Raw genomic sequence first — 20602 nt, 5'->3', positions numbered from 1 at the left:
TTGCACTAAAACAAATGGTTACGTAATAATTTTTTCCTCATTCCGACGATCTCCAAGATGTTTCTAAAGTAAAAATAAGTTTTCTGGAAGCTCTGATTTTGACAGCATTGCCGAGAGTCGACTAAAACGGGTTTAATAAAACTTATCCTGGTTAATTGCTTCTCGGAATCCAATGGGAACATAGGTCTTTCGGAATAACATAGCATGTCATAAGATATTACGAAGTGGACCTGAATATCGCCTGCAACACATCATTAACTAACATCCCATTTCTTTCCAATGCCTGCTCCCAATGATAGGGATGAAAATGATGATGAGCAAAAAATATCTGACAATATATCCACAGCTAATCATGAATTTGAAAACATATGCAAATAATAGTAAGCATTGAGAGGGAAATTGTTTAAATTGTATTTTAAAAAAAAAAAAAAAAACGAATGTAGAGATTGGGCAATGTTTCTAATAATTCATATCGTAATTGTTAATTTCTGAAAAATATACTTAGATTTTTTTTACCCCTGATTTTATGCTATCCTGCTTTGTGTGTTTTTTTAATGTTAGTCTGACAGAAAATATTCGGGGTTCCACTGTATGTTAATGCACCTTAACCAGTTGCATACCACCGTGACGCAGTAAACCCATACAATATAACTCACAATAGAGTTTTTAAAAAAGTATCATAAAAAGGTGACACATTTTATACCATTTTATTTAGTTTTTATAACCTTTAATAATTTAAAATATTTGAAACATATCACTACTGTATCTTGAAATTCTATACATGAGAAAGTCTGTACAACATTTTATATGGCTGCTTTTGCAGATTTATTGGAATCGGCATAGTCCTGCATTCTTTCTTCAATAAGAGGCCTGAAGTGACGAATAAGTCCCTAAAAAATATTTTATTGAAACATTTTTTTAAAGAAAATTTCTTTATTATTAAATAAATACATTTTACTATTTTGAAATTGAATATTAGTAGTAAACAATTAAAAGTGAATTATTTTTTAATATGAAACTAGGCGTGAAAATAAAATAAATTTAGAGAGCTAAGTTTATCGTCAATATGAATCAATAATTCATCTATCTAAGAATATAAATATAATACAGAAAATAATATGAACTATAAATATTCCAAAAATGCAACACTTATTAACAAATTGTGATCTACGCTACTTAATGTTAAAACAACGTAATCTTTTGTTTCACTCAAATCATATTTCTTCAAACGGGTAGGACTTATTAAACAAAAACTATTCATTGGATTGACCCATTTCTTTTTTTAAAAAAACAATTTGGAAAACTGACAATGAACTAACAAAAAATTGTTACATTTTCTTTGTTATAATTGTTACAATATTAAGGTCCAAGTCTTTCGATTGCAATACAGCTATGTTCGTTCAAAATGTGAAGTCAGCAGAAAAAATTGCTCTAGATTTGAGTTCATAAATGGCACTATTTCAAAAGCCAAACAAAAAAAAATTTTGGTGTTTTCAAGAAAAATTAACTACTCCTGTTAATTTAAAGTTGTTTCCTGTTGAGGAAGAGAAAACCTCACCAAGACTGATGTTTAATACAAATTTAGAATGCATTCTTTTTTTTTTGAAGATGCTTTTATATTTCCCATGTACAAGAATAATTTCATTGTGAATTTATAAAAAAAACTCACAAATTATCTATTTTTAAATTATTTTAACTTTCATTTATAAACATCTATGAAAAAAAATAAACTTTCTTTTTTAACCTCTGAAAGTATACATCTATCAGGGGTCTGTTTAGAAGAAATTTGGGTCCGTTAACGGACCCTTCACAAAATATCTTTTCATAAAAACGGACCTTTCACAAAATATTTTAACTTAAAATCGGACCCTTCACAAAATGATTTTTTCTTTTTATCGGACCCTTCACAAATTTGTTTACCTTCATTATTATTTTGTTAATCGAATAAACCCTTTCCAGGGCAGAAAACAAGAAAGATGGATGTAAACGAATTAAGTTTTGTCTTCGGCAGACGATTCTTCCATTATTCGTCCGAAATTAATATTTTGCGTTCAGCAGTATAGGCTAAATACCAAATATTTGTATGTTGCATCGCTAATTTAGTAGCTGCCATTGCTGTTTATTTCTTAAAATTTAATTTTTTTAATTAAAATTTTACAGTGTTGAGCATAATTTTGTATGTCTTCACAATTTAAAAACTCCTTGAAAAAGTTTTTTTTTTTGCAATAACGGACCCTATTTGCACAAATTTATAAAAGCGGACCCTGGTTGAAAGAATGTGAGTAATTTTTTCACAATTTAACGAAAAACGGACCTTTCACAAAATATCTGGACAGACCCCTGTTTATAAAATATTTCATAAATTCAAATCTTTCTAAAGATGTAATCAACACAATCAGAAGTAATAATAGACCTGCCATAAATAAAATATAATAAGCACTTCATCCCTGTTAGCTTATTAAAACCTAATCTATAACAGTTTGTCTCATGGCAAATTATATTACATAACTTGGTAAAAATAGAATTTATTTTTTAACACAAACTCTTACATTTTAATGATATCTTATAAACTAGATTAACAACTAATAATTAGTTACCTGAACAGGCCAAGCAGCTCCATCTCCAAGAGCACAAATAGTATGACCTTCAATTTGCTTGCTTATTTCATATAACATGTTGATTTCTTCAGGCTTAGCACTGCCCTCAACTATTAATTAAAATGACTCGTTTAAATATTATAATTTTCAAACAATAAATCTCATTTCAAAACTTGTCGATTCTAAAGAACAATTGGCAAGTCAATCCTAAGAAGTAAAATATAATAGAAATGGCAAACATCCCATTGAACATTTGGTGGTGCAAATCGATGGAAATTTTTTTTTTTTAAATTACATAATTATTTGAATTTCTTTTCTTCATTTTTCATCTAAATATACAGTGGTAGTGAAAAGTAAAATCTCTTAATATTATACAGTGCAATGTGAATGGTTTTTCTATCCCAACCATGGTCGGAACTCTTAAAATAAGTAAACAAAAAGATTTTTTTTATCTTTAAACCAATTATCGCATAAAATCGTTTATCATGTTCTCCAATATCTATCAATTATATTGGATAAGTAAGCTGCCTTTTAAAAGTAAGTTTAAGTTTTAAAACTGGAACAGGTATTGGATCTATCGGATGAGCATGACATACCGATTATGACCTTGCAAGAAACTAAGCTTGGGCAACAATCCGCTCTGAAAGTAAAAGACTTTACAGTATATTATATAGATATACTCAGCAGGAGGGGAGTCGGCATGGTCCTCCTCAGCAGAAATTTAAATTTCAAAAAGATCGGCTTTCTGTAGATACCCTATATACGTTCAATGGATCTCCTCCTATGTTAGTTTGATCAGTATTGAAATCGCTAATTGAGATCAGTATTGAAATCGGTAATCGCCGAGACTGCCTCGTCTGGAAATAAAAATAATCATCCTGCATGGCAATGTTAGCTTAACAAGCCCAACAGAATAAAAAGGATGGAAGAAAAAGTACTTTGGAGAGTTCCACCTGATCACCCTTGATACTTGGAAAAAAGATCTCGATGGTGTCATCAGCTCAATATTTCGAAAAAGAGGCAAATGGCTCCCTCATGTTTTTTTAAAGATCACGCCGAATCTCTTACCTTTCAACAGGGGGGGGGGACTCTTTCTGGTATGTCATTGGTGCAAAGCTGATCAAGCCTCCCACAATCATATTCTTAAATGTTAATTTTAAAATTCTTTAAAACTAATATTAAAAATCCCAAAATATTCAACTTTTGAAAAACATGGTTAAATCTGTGAGGATGCATGCATACAATACGTTTAAAAAATGAAATGTATACATTGCACATAAGACAAACAGATCGCATTTTCTTTAGAATATTATAGGGTGTTCAAAAATATGTATTAATTGAAACTTTATCATTGTAACAAAATTTTCATTATGAGCTAACCCATAATCTTAATATTCTTTAAATTAAAGAAATATTTAAACAGTACTTTTTGAAAAATTAGAAGAAACATAATTTAACAAATAAAAATTATAAGTGTCAAACTATTAATGTATGGCAATATTCATTGAATATAACATTTTTAATTTTGAGCAAAGTATCTTACCAAATCTGTTCATTATTTTATACATCCAACCTACTCCTTCACGGCAAGGTGTGCACTAGGGATAAAAAAAAAACCAATAAACAAAAATAGAAAGAAAATAACAATAAAAAGACAATTATTTGGGGAAATAATTACCTGTCCACAACTTTCATGCTTATAAAATTCTATCAATCTAGCGATAGCTTTAATTATATCTGTTTGTTTATTCATCACAATTACAGCAGCTGTACCCAGAGCTGTTTGTGCAGCTACTAAACCATCAAAGTCCATCAAGACGTCTTCACATACTCTGCAATATAATAATAATGAAATAACAATAACATACAGTTTAATTAGTTTTAAAGACTAAGATTTTTCATTTTGAAAGAAAAAAATATACTTTATAAGCTTTATTTGAAAAGCAAAGCCACTTAAAAGCATTGAAATCTATAGAACTTTCAACATAAACATAACAGCATAATTACCCTTGCAATTATAGCAGCAACCTTTATAATCAAAATTGTTTTTCACTATTTTCCATGTGTATGGTAACCCATGCGTTAGAATAGTCCTGAATAAATATAGAATGTTATGATTTCAGATTAGTTCTTATCCTCAGTTAATTTGTGAAACAAATTATGCACCAAGGAGTACAAAATTGCTCTTTTACCAATCATTGGTATCCAGAAATAGGACGAAGACTGTACCGCAAAAAGAGTTTTCAATGGCAGACCAGTTGGCACAGGAAATAGAGACAGGCCGAATTTGAGAAGGATAGATGGCCTAGAGAAAGACCTTTTGGTCTTAAAAAAACTAAAAATTGGAAGACACTAGTAAAAAAAAAGGGTTAGCCTGGAAAAAACTTCTTGAGAAGGCCAAGGCCCATCCTGCGCTGTCGAGCCATTGATGATGGTGATAGTATATAGAAAATGTTACAATATGGCACAACGAGAAACTTCTGAACATGGGTAAAGGTTAATAAGCATTAAAAGTATAATTACTGAGAAAAAGGGCATCTTGACATGCTAATTCCATTTTTAAATTACTTGGGGTCCATCGTATGGACCCTGCACAAACCCTTTCAAGTCAATAAATAAAAACTAACTTTTTAGGTATGACAGGTGTTGATGATCCTCCAGGAATAACACCTAATAAATTATCCCATCCGCCAAGAACACCGCCGGCGTGCTTTTCAATCAGCTCCTTCAATGGAATGGACATCTCTTCTTCAACCGTGCACGGATTATTCACGTGGCCAGAAATGTTAAAAAGCTAGAAGAAAATTTAATCCATGTGTTTTAATTTAAACAGCAGAGCAAATAAAGAGTCTAAGTAAAATTTTTGAAAAATGAAACTATACAAAATTTATTGTGTGATAAGTCTTTTAATTCCAAATATTTTAGAGGATTAATATACTAAGAGTTGGTTTTTGAGCGGAAGAAAGTTTCAATTACAAATGCCAAGGCAGTGCCAGTGTTTTGGCATTTGCACTTAAGTCTTGTGCATTCTAGAACTTGCCAATTAATTCAAATTCACAATCAAACTGAATGATTAAACTTATTTTAATTTTTAAAGTTAGTAGTCTAAAGTGAAGATTTATGCAGTCAAAATTCAAGACTGAAAAGTCAACTGAAAATGTTTAATCATGCAACACATGAAAAGAGCTAAGATTTAAAAGTGTTTGCATAACTGTATAGTTTACCATGATAGGCATATAACTGTTCTTTCATAGAAGTTAAGCATTTTTATAAATTAAAAAATATCTCTTTTTTTTTAGTTTAAAATTTATAGTTTTTCATTGGAAAAAACAAAAAGTTAAAAAGACAATGTTTTAATGTTTAAAATAATTAATAAAGGATTTGTTTAAAAAAAATTACTTTTCCTGTCTCTGTCAAAATCAAACAGCTTTCTAACACAATGTAAACATGTTTATGGATGAAAAATCTTTCTTTGTTTTAAATTGCTATTTTTTCATTAAAATATAGAAAATTTCAAGGCTCACTCTTAATAACATTAGTTTTTAACATGTTGAAAATTTTTAATAAAAAACATTTTTTATACTTTTTTAAACAAGTTTTTTAAAAAGAAAAAAATAACATTACTTGTTTAATTACCACTAAATTCAGTAAAAGAACTTGTGTTCATTAATTTCATTTCATTTAAAACAGTTCTTTTTTAAAAATACAGTGAACTCTCACTACTACGATATCCGATACAACAATAACTCCCTCTATTACGATAATGTTCCGTGGTCCCGCCAAACTTGCATATGGATTAATGTTATCTTCCTCTCAATATAACGATATTCTCTGAAGCAGTAAACCTCTGTAAAACGATTTTTTTTCAAATTTCAACATTATTTTCTATTTTTTTTTTACTGGTTTTCAAATAATGTAAAATGCCTTTTTGTCATCTTTTACCATTTTTTTCATCTTTTCTGATAAAAGGGTCACTGCTGGTTATGATCTTTCACCCCACTGTTATTTCTTTGCACATCAGAGAATGGCTTTTGTATTCAAATTTCATTCCCCCACTGTTGAGGTACTTAGACCACCCTAAGAGCTTCATGTTTTAGAATTGCCTCCCTCAGTTCTTAAGAAATCACCATTGTAACATCATGAGTCATAAATGACCACACACATCACAGTAACACCTGCGACCCTGAGAAGGTACTGTTTCTGTAGAAGGTGGGTGGAGCACGTTTATTGAAATTGAGGAGGAGAGAAAAATGTATACTGACCATTGGTCATCGTTCATCACTGTCACTTAATCCCTGATTTAAACTACACCTGGTGTTTTCATGAGCTAGCGCAAATTCTACGATCAGAACTTTTTGCATTTAGTGCTGCTAACATTTTCAGCTTGGTGAGTCTTCAGTGTATTGGATATTTTTTACTAGTGTAATGGCAGGGAGAAAGCAACTTTCATTTCAAGATAAACTTAACGTTATTAAAGATATTGATGATGGAATGAAACAGATTGATGCAGCTAGAAAATACGGATTATCTCAATCTACAGTTGCAACGTTTCTAGAGAAAAGAAAACAGATCGAAGATACTGTAAGTTCAAATTTAATTAATCCAAAGCGTAAACGACTAAAAGTCGCAACTAATGAAAACATCGATGCTGCCGTCTTAAAATGGTTTCAAGAGATGAGAGCAACAAATATCCCAATAAATGGGCCCTTGTTATGCACACAAGCACGTAAATTCGCAGTAATGCTAGGGAATGAAACTTTTAAAGCTAGTAATGGTTGGCTAATGCGCTTTCGGGATCGACATGGAATAACTTTCCAGGAAGTTCACGGAGAGAAAAAATCTGCTCCGATTAACGAAGCAAATAAATGGAAGCAAGAGAAGATGACAGATATTCTTCAAAAGTATAAACCAGAGAACGTTTATAACTCAGATGAAGCTGGGCTGTTTTTTCAACTCCTTCCCGATCGAACATTGGCATTTAAGGGTGAAAAATGTTACGGCGGAAAAAAATCAAAGCAGAGATTGACTGTTCTTCTGTGTGCCAATAGCACAGGGACACACAAAATTCAACCTCTTGTTATCGGCAAATCATTGAAGCCGAGGTGTTTCAAGAATGTGAAAAGTCTTCCCGTGGAATATAAAGCCAATAAAAAAGCTTGGATGACTTCTAAGTTTTTTTCTGAATGGTTGTTGATGTTAGATAAAGAAATGAAAAAGAGGAAGAAAAAAATTGCTTTATTAATTGATAACTGCACCGCTCACACCTCAATTCCAAAACTACACAACGTCGAAATTGTTTATTTCCCGGCCAACTGCACTTCGATTTTGCAACCACTCGACATGGGCATAATCAAGTGTTTCAAAGGATACTACAGGAAGCGTTTGGTTGAATCGATACTTGTCAACATCGAAAATAAAGTAGAAGATCCTTTTAAAACTGTGAATGTCAAGGAGGCATGTGATATTATTGCTGGTAGTTGGTGGGAGGTAACAGAAAAAACTATTCAAAATTGTTGGAAAAAGGTCGGTTTGTGTGTCTTGGAAGATGAAATTGTTTCTAATAGTGAAGAAAACTCCACAGACAGTGATCTTTCAGATAATCAAGAATTTGTTTTGAATCTTCAAAAATCTTTATCCCAACTTGAGGAAAAAATGGGTAAAACATACGGTGTTAACGTGGAGGACTATTTAACTGCGGATGACGATCTCACAATTTTCGCAGGAGTTAGTGAGGAAGAGAATCTCTCTGAAATTACGGATGAAATGGAAAATAATGATGAGGAAGAAGATGGTGATGATGAGCCATCTGTATCACCGTCCGTATTGTCACCCCATGAAGATCTTCAATCCGTAAAATCTCTAAAGACATTTTTCTCAAGTCTTCCATTCACAAATGAAAATCATTTTCGGGCATTGGACTCTATGCATACTTTGTTGGTTGACTTAACAGTCAGAAAAATGAATAAACAAACAAAAATATCGGACTTTTTTCAATAAAAATGTTTTTTTATTCAATAAAAATGTTTTTTTAAGGTAAGTTTACAATCTTATGTTCTGTATTTATATTCATTGTTTTTAATGTTTAACCGTAATAAACACTTAACAAATTAATTTTTTCGATAATATATAAATATATTTATAGTTAATGAATATATAACATTAAATTTCAAAAAATCTTAGTGCGTCCCAGAATTATGTGGGCCCTCGATATAACAATATATCCCTCTACAACAATATTCTTATTTGGTCCGCAAAATATTGTTGTAGCGAGGTTTTACTGTATATATATAATTTTAAAAACTATTAACTATGAAAAAAATGCCAAAATTTTCGTAAGTTTTTCTCGATACTTAATCATTCTTTTTCAATTATTCAACATGAAACTTAAATATCATAACATCAAATAATAAAAACAAAATTAAACAAAAACATGAGTATGAAGCAAAACAAAAGGAAGAAATAACTATCTAAAGGTCAAAACCTGCATTTGAAAAAAGCTAACCATTTAGAATGGTGTAGATCTAATACAGCACATTCAATATAAACATCAAAAAAGAACTGTTAAATAAAATTAAAATAATCTCACGAAGACATATTTGATATTTAAATTAATATAAATTTAAAATAACAATTGGGTATAAGCATACTTTAGTGCCTGAATTCCTTGGCCTGCCAAATGAAGCAAACCATGCACCGCCGCGCCTACAAATTGTAGGAGCCACAGCGACAGTCTCTACATTAGATACAGTAGTCGGACATCCAAATACACCAATATCAGCAGGAAATGGAGGCTTCAATCGAGGCTTTCCTTGCTTCCCTTCAATAGATTCTATCAAAGCCTAATAATAGATTGCAATAAAACATCTTAATTGTAGATTACATTAATAAAGGTTGCAATAATAGATTGCATTAATATAGATTGCAATAAAAGATCCTAAATACAGATTACATTTATATAGGTTGCAATAATAGATCCTAATAATAGACTGAATTAAAAAAGATGACTAAATTTAATACTATTTCCATTATAGATATTAAATATTTGTGCCCAAATGATCAAGTTTTTACATTTTCAAATGCAATTTTCTTGGTTTCCAAGGGTCCACATAAAAATGCCAATTAATAAGTGTCTTATAATTTAAGAATTATGAAAAATCAGACACAAAAACATACTTCATATAAATAAATATACCTCCTTTTGATAGTTTTGGAATTTTCACCCACAGAATATGAAATTAAGCCATAATGCAGAAGGTAAATAAGTTATATATTTAAAATGTTAAGTCTTATTTGCTATTAGGGCAATTTCGTTCAAGTTTTTGATTTTTGACATTTAAAATTACATAGAAAAGATCCAATCAATCTTAAATTTTAAAATTCAATTTTTCAGGAACTATTCAACTGATGTTGCTCAAATTTTGTATTTTGGCATGTTAAATTTTAATATTTAAAATAATCCAAAAAATTGTATACCTCACAATTCAAATTTTTTCAATCATTATTCAATAAAATAATAAATATTTACAAAAAGTTATTTTTTGCACGGAATTATCTTTGGATAAACAAATTTTATAATTATGAGCAAAGGTTTTTCAATTCAGTTAAAAAGTGTTCAAAATATAGTGAAATATGCAAAAAGTAAAATTAACATTAAGAGGTCCAAACTTTGAAGTGCCTCCTGTATAAACTATTGGGACCATATTTCCAAGATTGTGGCAATCCCCTATATTTTGGTCTTCAGAAATCTGAATCCATAAAAAAAAAAAAGTATGTTTATTCAGAGATAGTACGTTTTGGGGTCCGATTTTGCAACCTAAAGTATGATCTGCACTTGTTATTAGGATATTTAAGGCCACTCCTTCGAGCCATTAAGATTGAGTCCTAGAACATGAATATGCGATCATTAGATCAAAAGTTATTCAGGGTAGTCCTTTTTTTGCACACTGTTCATCTCATGCCCAAACAACAGAAGAATTAATACTAGGTATCCAGAAGGACTCCCTTTTTATATTAATTGCTTTATGAAGAATTTTTTTGTCGCCTGTTACCTGTTAAAAAATGTTTTATAATAAGATAGTACAAGTCTATGTTTTTTTTTTCATACATGTAATTGTTTACAGATAACAACACAAAACAATGAAGATTATAACTGCAACAACATTTCATAAATCTAAACTCACAGTTTCTTCTCCACAGATGTAAGCACCTGCACCTCTGTGAACAAAGACATCAAAATCATAGCCTGAACCACATGCATTTTTTCCGAGTAGACCAGCTTCATAAGCTTCTTTAATAGCTACTTGCATGTTAGACGCTTCATTATAGAATTCTCCCCTAATGTAGATATAAGCTGAAAAACATCAAAATTTATTATTTATAATATAAAATTAAAGACATCAGAAAAATCAAACATTGCCAATTTGGCTAAGATATGATTATACTGCTTATGTAACTGTATCCAAGCAAAGTATTAGAAGCACATAGTATCAGATGAGAAAATTATATCCCAAAAAAAGGGTACACTTGTGAACAGAATACAATTGAAAATTAATACAAAACTTGATAATCTGGGTTTAAGTTGAGTTTAAAAGTTCTTTAGCAAAAACACTAAAATAAGAAAAAAAAGCTTTTAGAAAAATGAAGCTAATGAATGAGAATTTGTAAACCCTTCTACAAGTCTGGATGCTCACTTTCTTTCGTAAACAAGTTTAAAAAAATTCACCTTAATAAAAAGTTTTCAAAGGTGTAGGACTCAAAAGTTTCTTTTCTTTTTTTGCAAATTTAATTATTTGTTTGATTATAAAATTAAAAGTCGAGATTTGTATTTGAGGGATTTAAAAATCACATATTGAGATTCACACAATTTAAATAAATAAAATCTTGCATCATTATTTTTATTAAAATGTAGCTAACATCCAGTGGATAAAAGTTTCCCACATGCATTTTCTTCTTGTTCTAATTTCAGGTATTTTTCATTTTCTAAAAAGAGTTTTTATACAGACATTTTGCAATTTTTAATTTTAGCTTTTTTGGTTTTTTTACCAAACTCATCCCTGTGGTAAGAACCAATATAGAATTCTATAAAAATTCAAAAAAAAATTATTTTTTTTAAATCTATGATTTCAAATTTTTTTTGCCAAAATGAAGAGGCAACAAAAGAGTTGAAACTATTTACAAGGGTAAATCAATGTGTGCAGAGAGTTTTTTGATTGAGATTTTGCGTACGCAGAAAGCTTTTATATTTTATCTAAATCTGATAAAGCACTAATTTTAGTTTCTTCAATACAATAGGAATATTAAATTTGAAAATTCCACAGTAATTAAAACAATTAAAAGAAATGAACAGATTTCAAAAATAAATCATAACAATTAATTTAACTTTTCATAAATCATAACAATAAATTTAAACTTTTACAGCTAGTGTAACAAGAGTAAAAGAAGCACAACTGCAAGACCATGAGCAAAAGAAAGTACTGGAAATTAGCTTGTTGACAAAGAGCAATAAGTAGTATAAAACATTTTGCGAAAAGTACTTTCTGTAAAAAGAAAATTTATATAACATAAACATACCAGCTCTGGCACCCATAGCTCGACCAGCAACCAAACATCCTTCAACCAACTTATGAGGATCATGTCTCATGATTTCTCTATCTTTACAAGTTCCAGGTTCACCTTCATCCGCATTCACAACAAGATATTTGGGTCTACAAACAATATAATATATATAGTGCATATAGCTGTACAAAGTGCAAAAGAAAAATGGACCACCTTTAATAACTTTTAATCAAATGTTTAGATCTTCACATTCTGAGAATCAATCATAACGGTGCCTCAAATAGGCCAACCTATTTAGTGCAGACTATAATTTAAGTTATGAAATTAGATACAAAAATATACTTTCACTGAATAAAAGTAAATTTCTTTGCGGATTCGGATTTCTATGCCCCCCCCCCAAAAAAAATATAGGGGGTAGCTGTAATCTGAAAAATATGGTCTCAATAGTTTGGTCAGGAAAGCAATCCAAAGTTTGAAATCCTTAATGTTAGTTTTACTTTTTGCATATTTCTTCATAACTCGAGAACTTTTTAAGCAAATTGATATGCTAATGCTTTGCAAATAATTATAAAATTTGCGTATCCAAAGATAATTCCCTGCAAAAAATATCTTTAGTAAATATTTATTACTTTAATTAATAACAGTCAAACAATTTTGAATTGCTAAGTACACAATTCTTTGACATAATTTTACACATTTATAAATCTTTTTAATTTTAATTTTTACAATTTGCGACATAATTTTTTGACATAATTTATAATGTAATTTTACATTGCATCCTTACAGTTCAAAATTGTTCTACTATTATTAAATAAAATAATAAAAAATAATAAATGTTCACTAAAAGATATTCTTTGAATTATCTTTGAATAAATGAATTTTATAATAATGTGCAAGAAAATTTTTCAATTTCCTTAAAAAGTCCTCGAGATACATTATGAAGTACATAAAAAGTAAAATTAACATTAAGGGATTCAAACTTTGGACTGCTCTCTTAACCAAACTATTAGGAACATATTTGTCAGATTGCAACATACAGAAGTTCAAAATTTAATAATATTTAGGTTTAACATTTATGCTAAATACGTAAAGAAAATATATAAATAAGTGCATAAATAAAAATAAAAACTTAATCAAATCTCTGCATTTTCCCCCTTATTTTTTTATTGAGAAAATGTGTATAAAAACAAATTAGCAGGTTTTCTGAATTGTAATTTTTTTAGAGTGAACCAAATGAATTGTGAAAAGTACCTTTTTAAAGAACTTTTAAACATACTGTCATTGTATAAAAGATAAATTTTCCAATGTAAACATCTCTACATTTAACATAAATTTTTTGAAATATGACAAAAACAAACAAAAGTTTAATGTTTAAAAGATAAAATTTGTTTTTTATTCAACATTTTTAACAAACTGCTTTAATGGTATCAACCTTGAAATATATATAATTTTTATTTCTACTTCTAACTTTTTTTTCAAACTGTACACTAATTTCATGCTTCATAAGAGAAAAAAAAGGCTCACTTTCTAAAAAAAAATTTTTATTTTATTCAAAAAACAAAATTTTAAATAATTAAATGATATGCCAAAAGCATAATTTGGATTATGGTTTTTAATTTTTTTTTAGATAAAAAAAAAAAAACAGCCTAGTTTTATAAAAAAAAATTCATTATAACTTAACTGTGATATGATTATGAATTAAAATTTAAAAATTCACAACAATGATTTATAAGCAAGAAAAAAGTGCTAAAATAGCTAATACCTCCCATCATCTGGTTTATTCATAAAACTCCACTTCATTCCAGTAGGGAAGCCAGCCCCTCCTCGACCTCGTAAGCCTGAATCTTTAATTTCCTTTATGATCCAGTCAACACCTTTGATCAAAATTTCTTTTGTTTTGTACCAATCACCCTACTCAGAGAAATATATACATTAATTTTATAATGCTTAAAAAATAGTTATAATAATACTCACAAATCTTTTCATACTTTTTTTTTAAAAATTTAAATTGTACTGAAGAAATTTTTGTGTTTTTAATAATAATATCTTAAATATTTCCAGTAAAAAATTAGTTACAATATTACTTAACAATTTTTCTTATTTTTAAAAATTACAATATTACATTAATAAAAAATCACTTTACCCGTGAAAGAGCACCTTTGAGTTTCCAATCATGGCGCCCATACAAATTTGTGAAAATTCTGTCTTCATCTTTCAGTGGTCCAAACTTTGTCTAAAAATAGTGAAAATAAAGTTTAGTAAAGTTTATGTAAGAGCTATCCCAAAATAACCAAATGCAATAAAGTGATATTGAAATGACTATTCTTTTGGCCTAGATTTAAACCAAAAAGATTCTTTATGAATAGGTACTTTAAACAGTTCCTCAACTCGCGATTTACTCCAAGAACCATTAAATATATCAGTAGTACCGTAGAGAGGTAAGGTCACTTATTTGGACTATTGGCATAGGTTTTATATTCACATATTGTGGCACTTCAAAAAAAATTTTTTTTTTTTACAATTTGTTTCTGATCATTTACATCCTCCCATCAATGAAAAGTATTTTGAGCTTAAACCAATTCAAATATATGTTTGCGAAACTGTGAATAATGCTTGTAGAAAGGTTGTTGAAAACAATGGCTAAAAGAATAAAGGGTATTAATCCATTATGTTTTGAGGGACTTAAAAAGAGTAACGGTCATTGTCACCGGCGAAGCTTAATTCATTGTGGTACGATTAGTAATTGATTGACTTGTATATATGTTGTTAATAATATTTCTCAATGTTAATAACAATAATTTATTTTGTTCTTTAAATCATTATATGAATCGTTTGTTAAATCTTGATTCCGTAAAAAATTCTAGTGATATTACTGTATGCAATATTTAAATTATAATTTAGAAGTAAACATTAGATCTCTAGAAAGCTTAAATGTAGTCTCTGGAACATATGGTCACTTATTATTGAAACTAATACCGGAAGATTTAACTTTAGAATACAACCGCATACAAAAATCAAAATTAGTTCAATTTATTAGGGAAGAAATTCAAGTACACGAATTATCTACATTATTCTATGATAGAGTTAATAAAAATTAACACTATAATTCTTATAGCTCCAAGGAAGTAATAAATAACAAAAACAAGGAATGTAGAAATGAGAGAAAACTAAATATAATTAATTCTTTTACATTACTGCAGTGTTTCCCAAACTTATGACTTTTGTGTACCCTTTCTAAATTTTTCTTAACTCTGTGTACCACTAAAAAAAATGAATGCATTTTTTACTATAAAAAAATTGCACGAAAGTTACAAATCGCAGCTGGCTGTTGACACCACTAATTATTAACTGTTAACTCTGCAAAAAATAGCCAATAGGAAGATACATAATCGTAAATTTTAATGGCTAGCTTTGTTTTTAAATAAATGTTTTTGAAATTTTCATTTGTTGCAAGATATTTCGCATAAGAACGCGTACCCCCATTAAGCTATTCCCGTACCCCTGGGGGTACGAGTACCACACTTTTGAAAACACTGCATTACTGCACAAAGTGCCATCTGTTGGATTTTAGAAATTGTTATTATTAACATTGAGAAATATTATTAAGATAAGTATTGCTAGTATTGTCATGGCACTTGATGTATTACTTAAAAGTACAGTGGTAATAGATTTATCTTGGAAGACAAGACCTTGTTATGTACCTAATGTCTAAAGTCTTTAAGAAAATATGAAGAAACAACAAAGTGTCAATGTTCATAAATAATTAGAAAATTTTGATTTTAAATGTAATAACTTACTTTAGTTGGTGTTGGTGGTGCAGTAGTAGTAGAATTCCATCTCACTAAACTGCATACAGGATTGTAGTTAAATTGTCCTAAAAAAATTAGGAAACTAATTCAATTTAAGATAATTAATTTAAAGATTAATATTACAATTGTAAAAATAGACTTAGTGTCTTACAAGACATTTCACACATAAAAAATTCATTAGCGTACAGTATTTTATACTCAAAAATAGCAATGAACAGATAAAAATAAAATTTCAACAACTATATAACTTTTGATCCAATGATCGGATTTTCACACATTAAAGTTTTATCTTAATGGCTCATTACAATTTTTATTAAAAATATGTTGATGCTCGAGAATGTTTCATATACTTTTGCTTAAATTTTAGATTTTGTCACTTGAGTTTAAAGAAAATATGTATGTCTATTTAGTTTAAAGAAAATATGTATGACTTAAAATTCAAACTTTTTTCAACAATAATTAATTCAAAAATAATTAATACTTTTTTAATAAGTTTACAGTAATAGTTTTTTTTATGAAACTATCATGAGACAATCAAATTTTATCATTGTATTTAATTGAGATTAGCTTAAATAGGTTGCAGGGTTGGCAGGTTTTTGACATGTGACAGTTTTTGACAGTTTAAACCATGGTTTAAACCGTCGTGTCAAAAACCTCACTGTCAAAAATATCGAAAATGTCAAAAACCTATATTCATATGTGAAATTTAATTAATGCATAAAATTTAGATATTTTTTAAAGGATAGTGTTTCTAAATATGTTCTAGAAAAAATAAATTTAAAATTTTGAAGAAACACTTATATTTTGAATAGTAACCAAAATCTTGTACTTTTGAAAACTCACATCTTTTGTAATATTATGTATTCATTTTCATGCGTTATTAAAACTCACATCTTTTGTAATATTATGTATTCATTTTCATGTGTTATTGAAAATCTGCAGTGATATTATTAAGAAATTTATTTATAACCAAATTTAGTGTATAGTATAGATTATACTAAAAATTTAACATAAGACAATACAAATTTAAGTGCTTTCTGTTAAATACACAGAGTAGTTAGTGTCGATTTACAGTATATTCAGCCTATTCATTTACTATGCTGAAAATTTAGTTTATCCAAATACTTGTGAATTTCATTTTGCTGAATACGATATAGTTTTGTTGAATATCTAAATATTCAGCTGTTGAATAATTACTTCTTGCTTTCAAGATATGCATTATTTGTATTCTTAATACAAGTGGAGAAAAAAAATTAAGAGATAAAAATTGTTTTAAAATGATAAGTGTAATAATTATAAATAAATATAATAAACAATATGAATTATATTTATCATTATTCATAAATATAACTACTTTTAAATTCAAATTAACATACTGGATAATAAAGATATTCGGTATAACATTAAAAAAAAAAATTTATACACTTGTATCTTATATCAAGTTTGTATTTATACAACATAACTTGTAAGTTCCTTACAAATATTAGTTATATGTTCCTTATATGTCAAAAATGCATAGTAATAAACTTTTAATTTTCTTAAGTATCAAAAAGAAGAAACAAAATTTTTTAAATATAAATATTTAAACAATTTTTGTGCAAAATTTTTCTGCACATGCATTTGAATATCAATTTCTGAGATTTTAAATCTGTTATTTTACCTTAATTTTAATTAAAAAATATTTTAAAACCTGCTGATTACCTATAGTATAATTAAATTTCAATATAATGCATGGCAACTGCTGGTAGTTTTGAAGTTTATATATTTTCTTGGCAAACTTCAGTTTTTGACATTTTTGACGGTTTAAACTAGTATTATACCCTTGTCATGTCAAAAACCACTTTTTGACGTCAAAAACCCAGCCCTGATAGGTTGAAGCATGAGAAAAATAAGCAAGAAATGAAATTAACATGAAACGGCTCAAACGTTCAAACACCCTTTTAGAACCTATTTTGACAATAAATTTAAGATTTGCAACTACCTTTTACTTTTTGAAGGTCAAGAATCCAAACTGAATGAGTATGATGATGTTCACAACCCAACTAATAGAGAGTAATTTTGTGCCAGCATTTGTAATTTAAAATATCGTAAGTGACACACAAATCATACTGTATAAAAAATTTGATAATAACAAAACCTATTAAGGTGTTCTGTTCTTTATATATATATATATATATATATATATATATATATATATATATATATATATATTTCTTTACACATTGTATATTCAAGAACCGATTCCAGGTTCAATTGGTAAAAGATAAAAGAGTTCTGATGAAAATTTTATTGTTGAGACTAAAAATAAAGAAGATTTTAGCACTATTTTTAATTATATGAAAGTGTCTTTTATTTCTATTAATAAATAGTATTAATGTATCTTTAAACGAATTTCAAAGAAAAACAACACTCTTTTTAGGAATAAAAAAGAAGTTTGATAAGTTTTCTTTTCTTTGAAATTTAATCTCAGATAAAAAATAAATCAAGCAAATTAAGTGACATAGTCATATACTTGCAGGTCACTCGGTGACCCTTTGATCATAGATCATGACTGCTAATTTTTAAAAAAAAAAAATTCCCTTTCTTTCAACATACATACGTATGACATATAATTATATAAAAAAAATTTTAAGCAGTAAAGCTAAAACTGAAATAATAAGATGATCTTCCTGAGGTGAAGGTTAAGCACTAGCTACAAAGCACGTTAAAAAGTTTTCAGCTCTTAATAACAAAATAAACAAACAAATATAAAAATTAAAAACTTTATCCTAAATGATTAGAAACCAAAGGTTTCAGAATTTAGAGTTCAAAACTTTTAATTACAACAAAACAGGACAATAGGTCAAACGTAGCTAGTTACATAACAGTTACTGTTTCTCTTAATTTCAGCTTAGCATTCATGATCAGGAAATAATTATGCACAATATAGGTAAAAATTACCTCTGCAGATTAAATTATTCACAAGCGCACGAGTGCCTGTAGCCATATCGCTACTTTTTGTCAAATTTAATTCAATGAAGTAAATAAACAAAAAGTTTGTTTTGATCTGTTCGATTGATTTTCTAAATAGCTGTTGCCAATCCACAAATTTAAAAATCATTGATTGTCTTGCTGGAAGCTTTGTCATCTTAAAGGAACTATATTGAGATTAATCTTATGACGTCACGCACTCAAAGAGTCAGTTGTAAAAATAAGAATCTAGAGAAAAAGACCCATCTTCCCATCTGCAACAAAACTTTAGCTATCTGGTTTATCTTTATTAATCATTTTATCTTACCTCCAGCAAAAAATTAAAGAATATCAAGATCTTAATTTGTTGCTTTGTAGAATAAATGTTTCTTTTAAAGTTATTTGTATCATTCTGAAAGGAATAGACTGGTGCATGCAAAATCTGTCGGGGTCACAAAGTCCTGCAAGTTGCCATGAAACATTAATACCTTTGGGGGTACTAGATCGGAGGTAGATCGTGCTCTATTCCAGTCTAAAATTATGATCTATGGAAGGATGGATGGTGTATAAATGTGTCTCTCTGTAAAACGGAATGTGCTGCATGTATGTGGTCCCCAGATCATCCTCAAGACAGACTGTTGCCAATAGCCCATTTTCAACTCCAAAGTGACGTATATTAAAATTCAGCATTTTTCCATTCCTAATGTTTGAAAGATAAATTCATTCAGTGTATTAGAAAACAAATTCTTCCCTAACAAATACAATATTATGACTATAAGTAATGTCTTATAATTATTACTCTATTTTTATTGATTTAGAGAAGTCAAACGTAAAGTTTGTCACTTTTCTTATCAGGGGGCTTGGAGGTTTTATCAAGGAGTTAATAAATTATTATCCCTAAAATTGTTGTTAATAAAAATGCTTCAAAAAATGATATTGGAAGAAATGAAATCTCATTCAAAATAGTTATTTTTTGCAATAAATAACAAACGAACGAGTTTTGTTAATGTCTTTAATTATAACAATATATGTATTTTTATTTTGAATGTACCCTATACTTATTGTTCTTTTGATTCTTGCAAAGAGAGTTCTGGAGAGTATAGTTGTATGCGGAAAAAATCTGTTAAATAAAATTTTCTTTGAATGTAAGTGCTAAGTGCAAGGAGTTAATGTTTAAAATATCATACTAGAGTTGTGGATTAACAAAATAATTTAAAAATAAAATAATATGAGAAAAAAAGCATTATTTTATATTTTGATACTTCCGAAATGAAGATTAGAAAAAAACACAGAATAATATGATAAAATAGAATCTTAATCAAAATATGATAAAATTAAAAAGTTGATTAAAAAAATTTCTGAAAGGGAGGCTTTTTTTTACTTTTGATCATTTAAAAATCAGTCTTTTAAGAATTTGTATAACAAAGATTTTTAACTTAAATTAAACTGTGATTTCCACAAGTTATAAAAAATAAAATAAATTTGAAAATATTGGAAAATAATCGCTCATATCTTTGGAAAAACGAATGTTTCCAAATTTTGCGAAGCAAGAACGTCTTACTTTTACAATTAATTTCAATATGATATAGTTATATCATATTGAAATTAATTTTTTTATAAAATAGTGTATTTTGCATATAAATTCCAGTATGTTCACTTAACTTTAAAAGTATTGGATTGCGAATTATAAAC

The 20602-nt window shown here is 28.4% G+C and overlaps 1 protein-coding gene across 1 annotated transcript; it reads right to left on the bottom strand.

Moving 5' to 3' along the window:
• Positions 1-688: 688 nt before the first annotated feature.
• On the bottom strand, positions 689-19141 carry ND-51 (NADH dehydrogenase (ubiquinone) 51 kDa subunit). Its single transcript, XM_043048718.3, has 12 exons — positions 18902-19141; positions 15950-16026; positions 14296-14385; positions 13915-14063; positions 12168-12301; positions 10778-10947; positions 9245-9436; positions 5225-5391; positions 4276-4429; positions 4141-4195; positions 2598-2707; positions 689-890 (listed from the first exon to the last, which is right to left on the bottom strand). Exons 1-12 carry the CDS (start codon positions 19086-19088, stop codon positions 804-806), a joined length of 1572 nt encoding a protein of 523 aa, XP_042904652.2. The 5' UTR covers positions 19089-19141; the 3' UTR covers positions 689-803.
• Between the last annotated feature and the right edge of the window lie 1461 nt (positions 19142-20602).

Source organism: Parasteatoda tepidariorum, chromosome 4 (assembly GCF_982258835.1).
Source record: "Parasteatoda tepidariorum strain Cologne lab strain chromosome 4, Ptep-v5.0, whole genome shotgun sequence".
Classification (NCBI taxonomy): Eukaryota; Metazoa; Arthropoda; class Arachnida; order Araneae; family Theridiidae; genus Parasteatoda; species Parasteatoda tepidariorum.
Note: the sequence above shows the minus strand (reverse complement) of the source record. Positions and strands in the feature narration are given on the sequence as shown.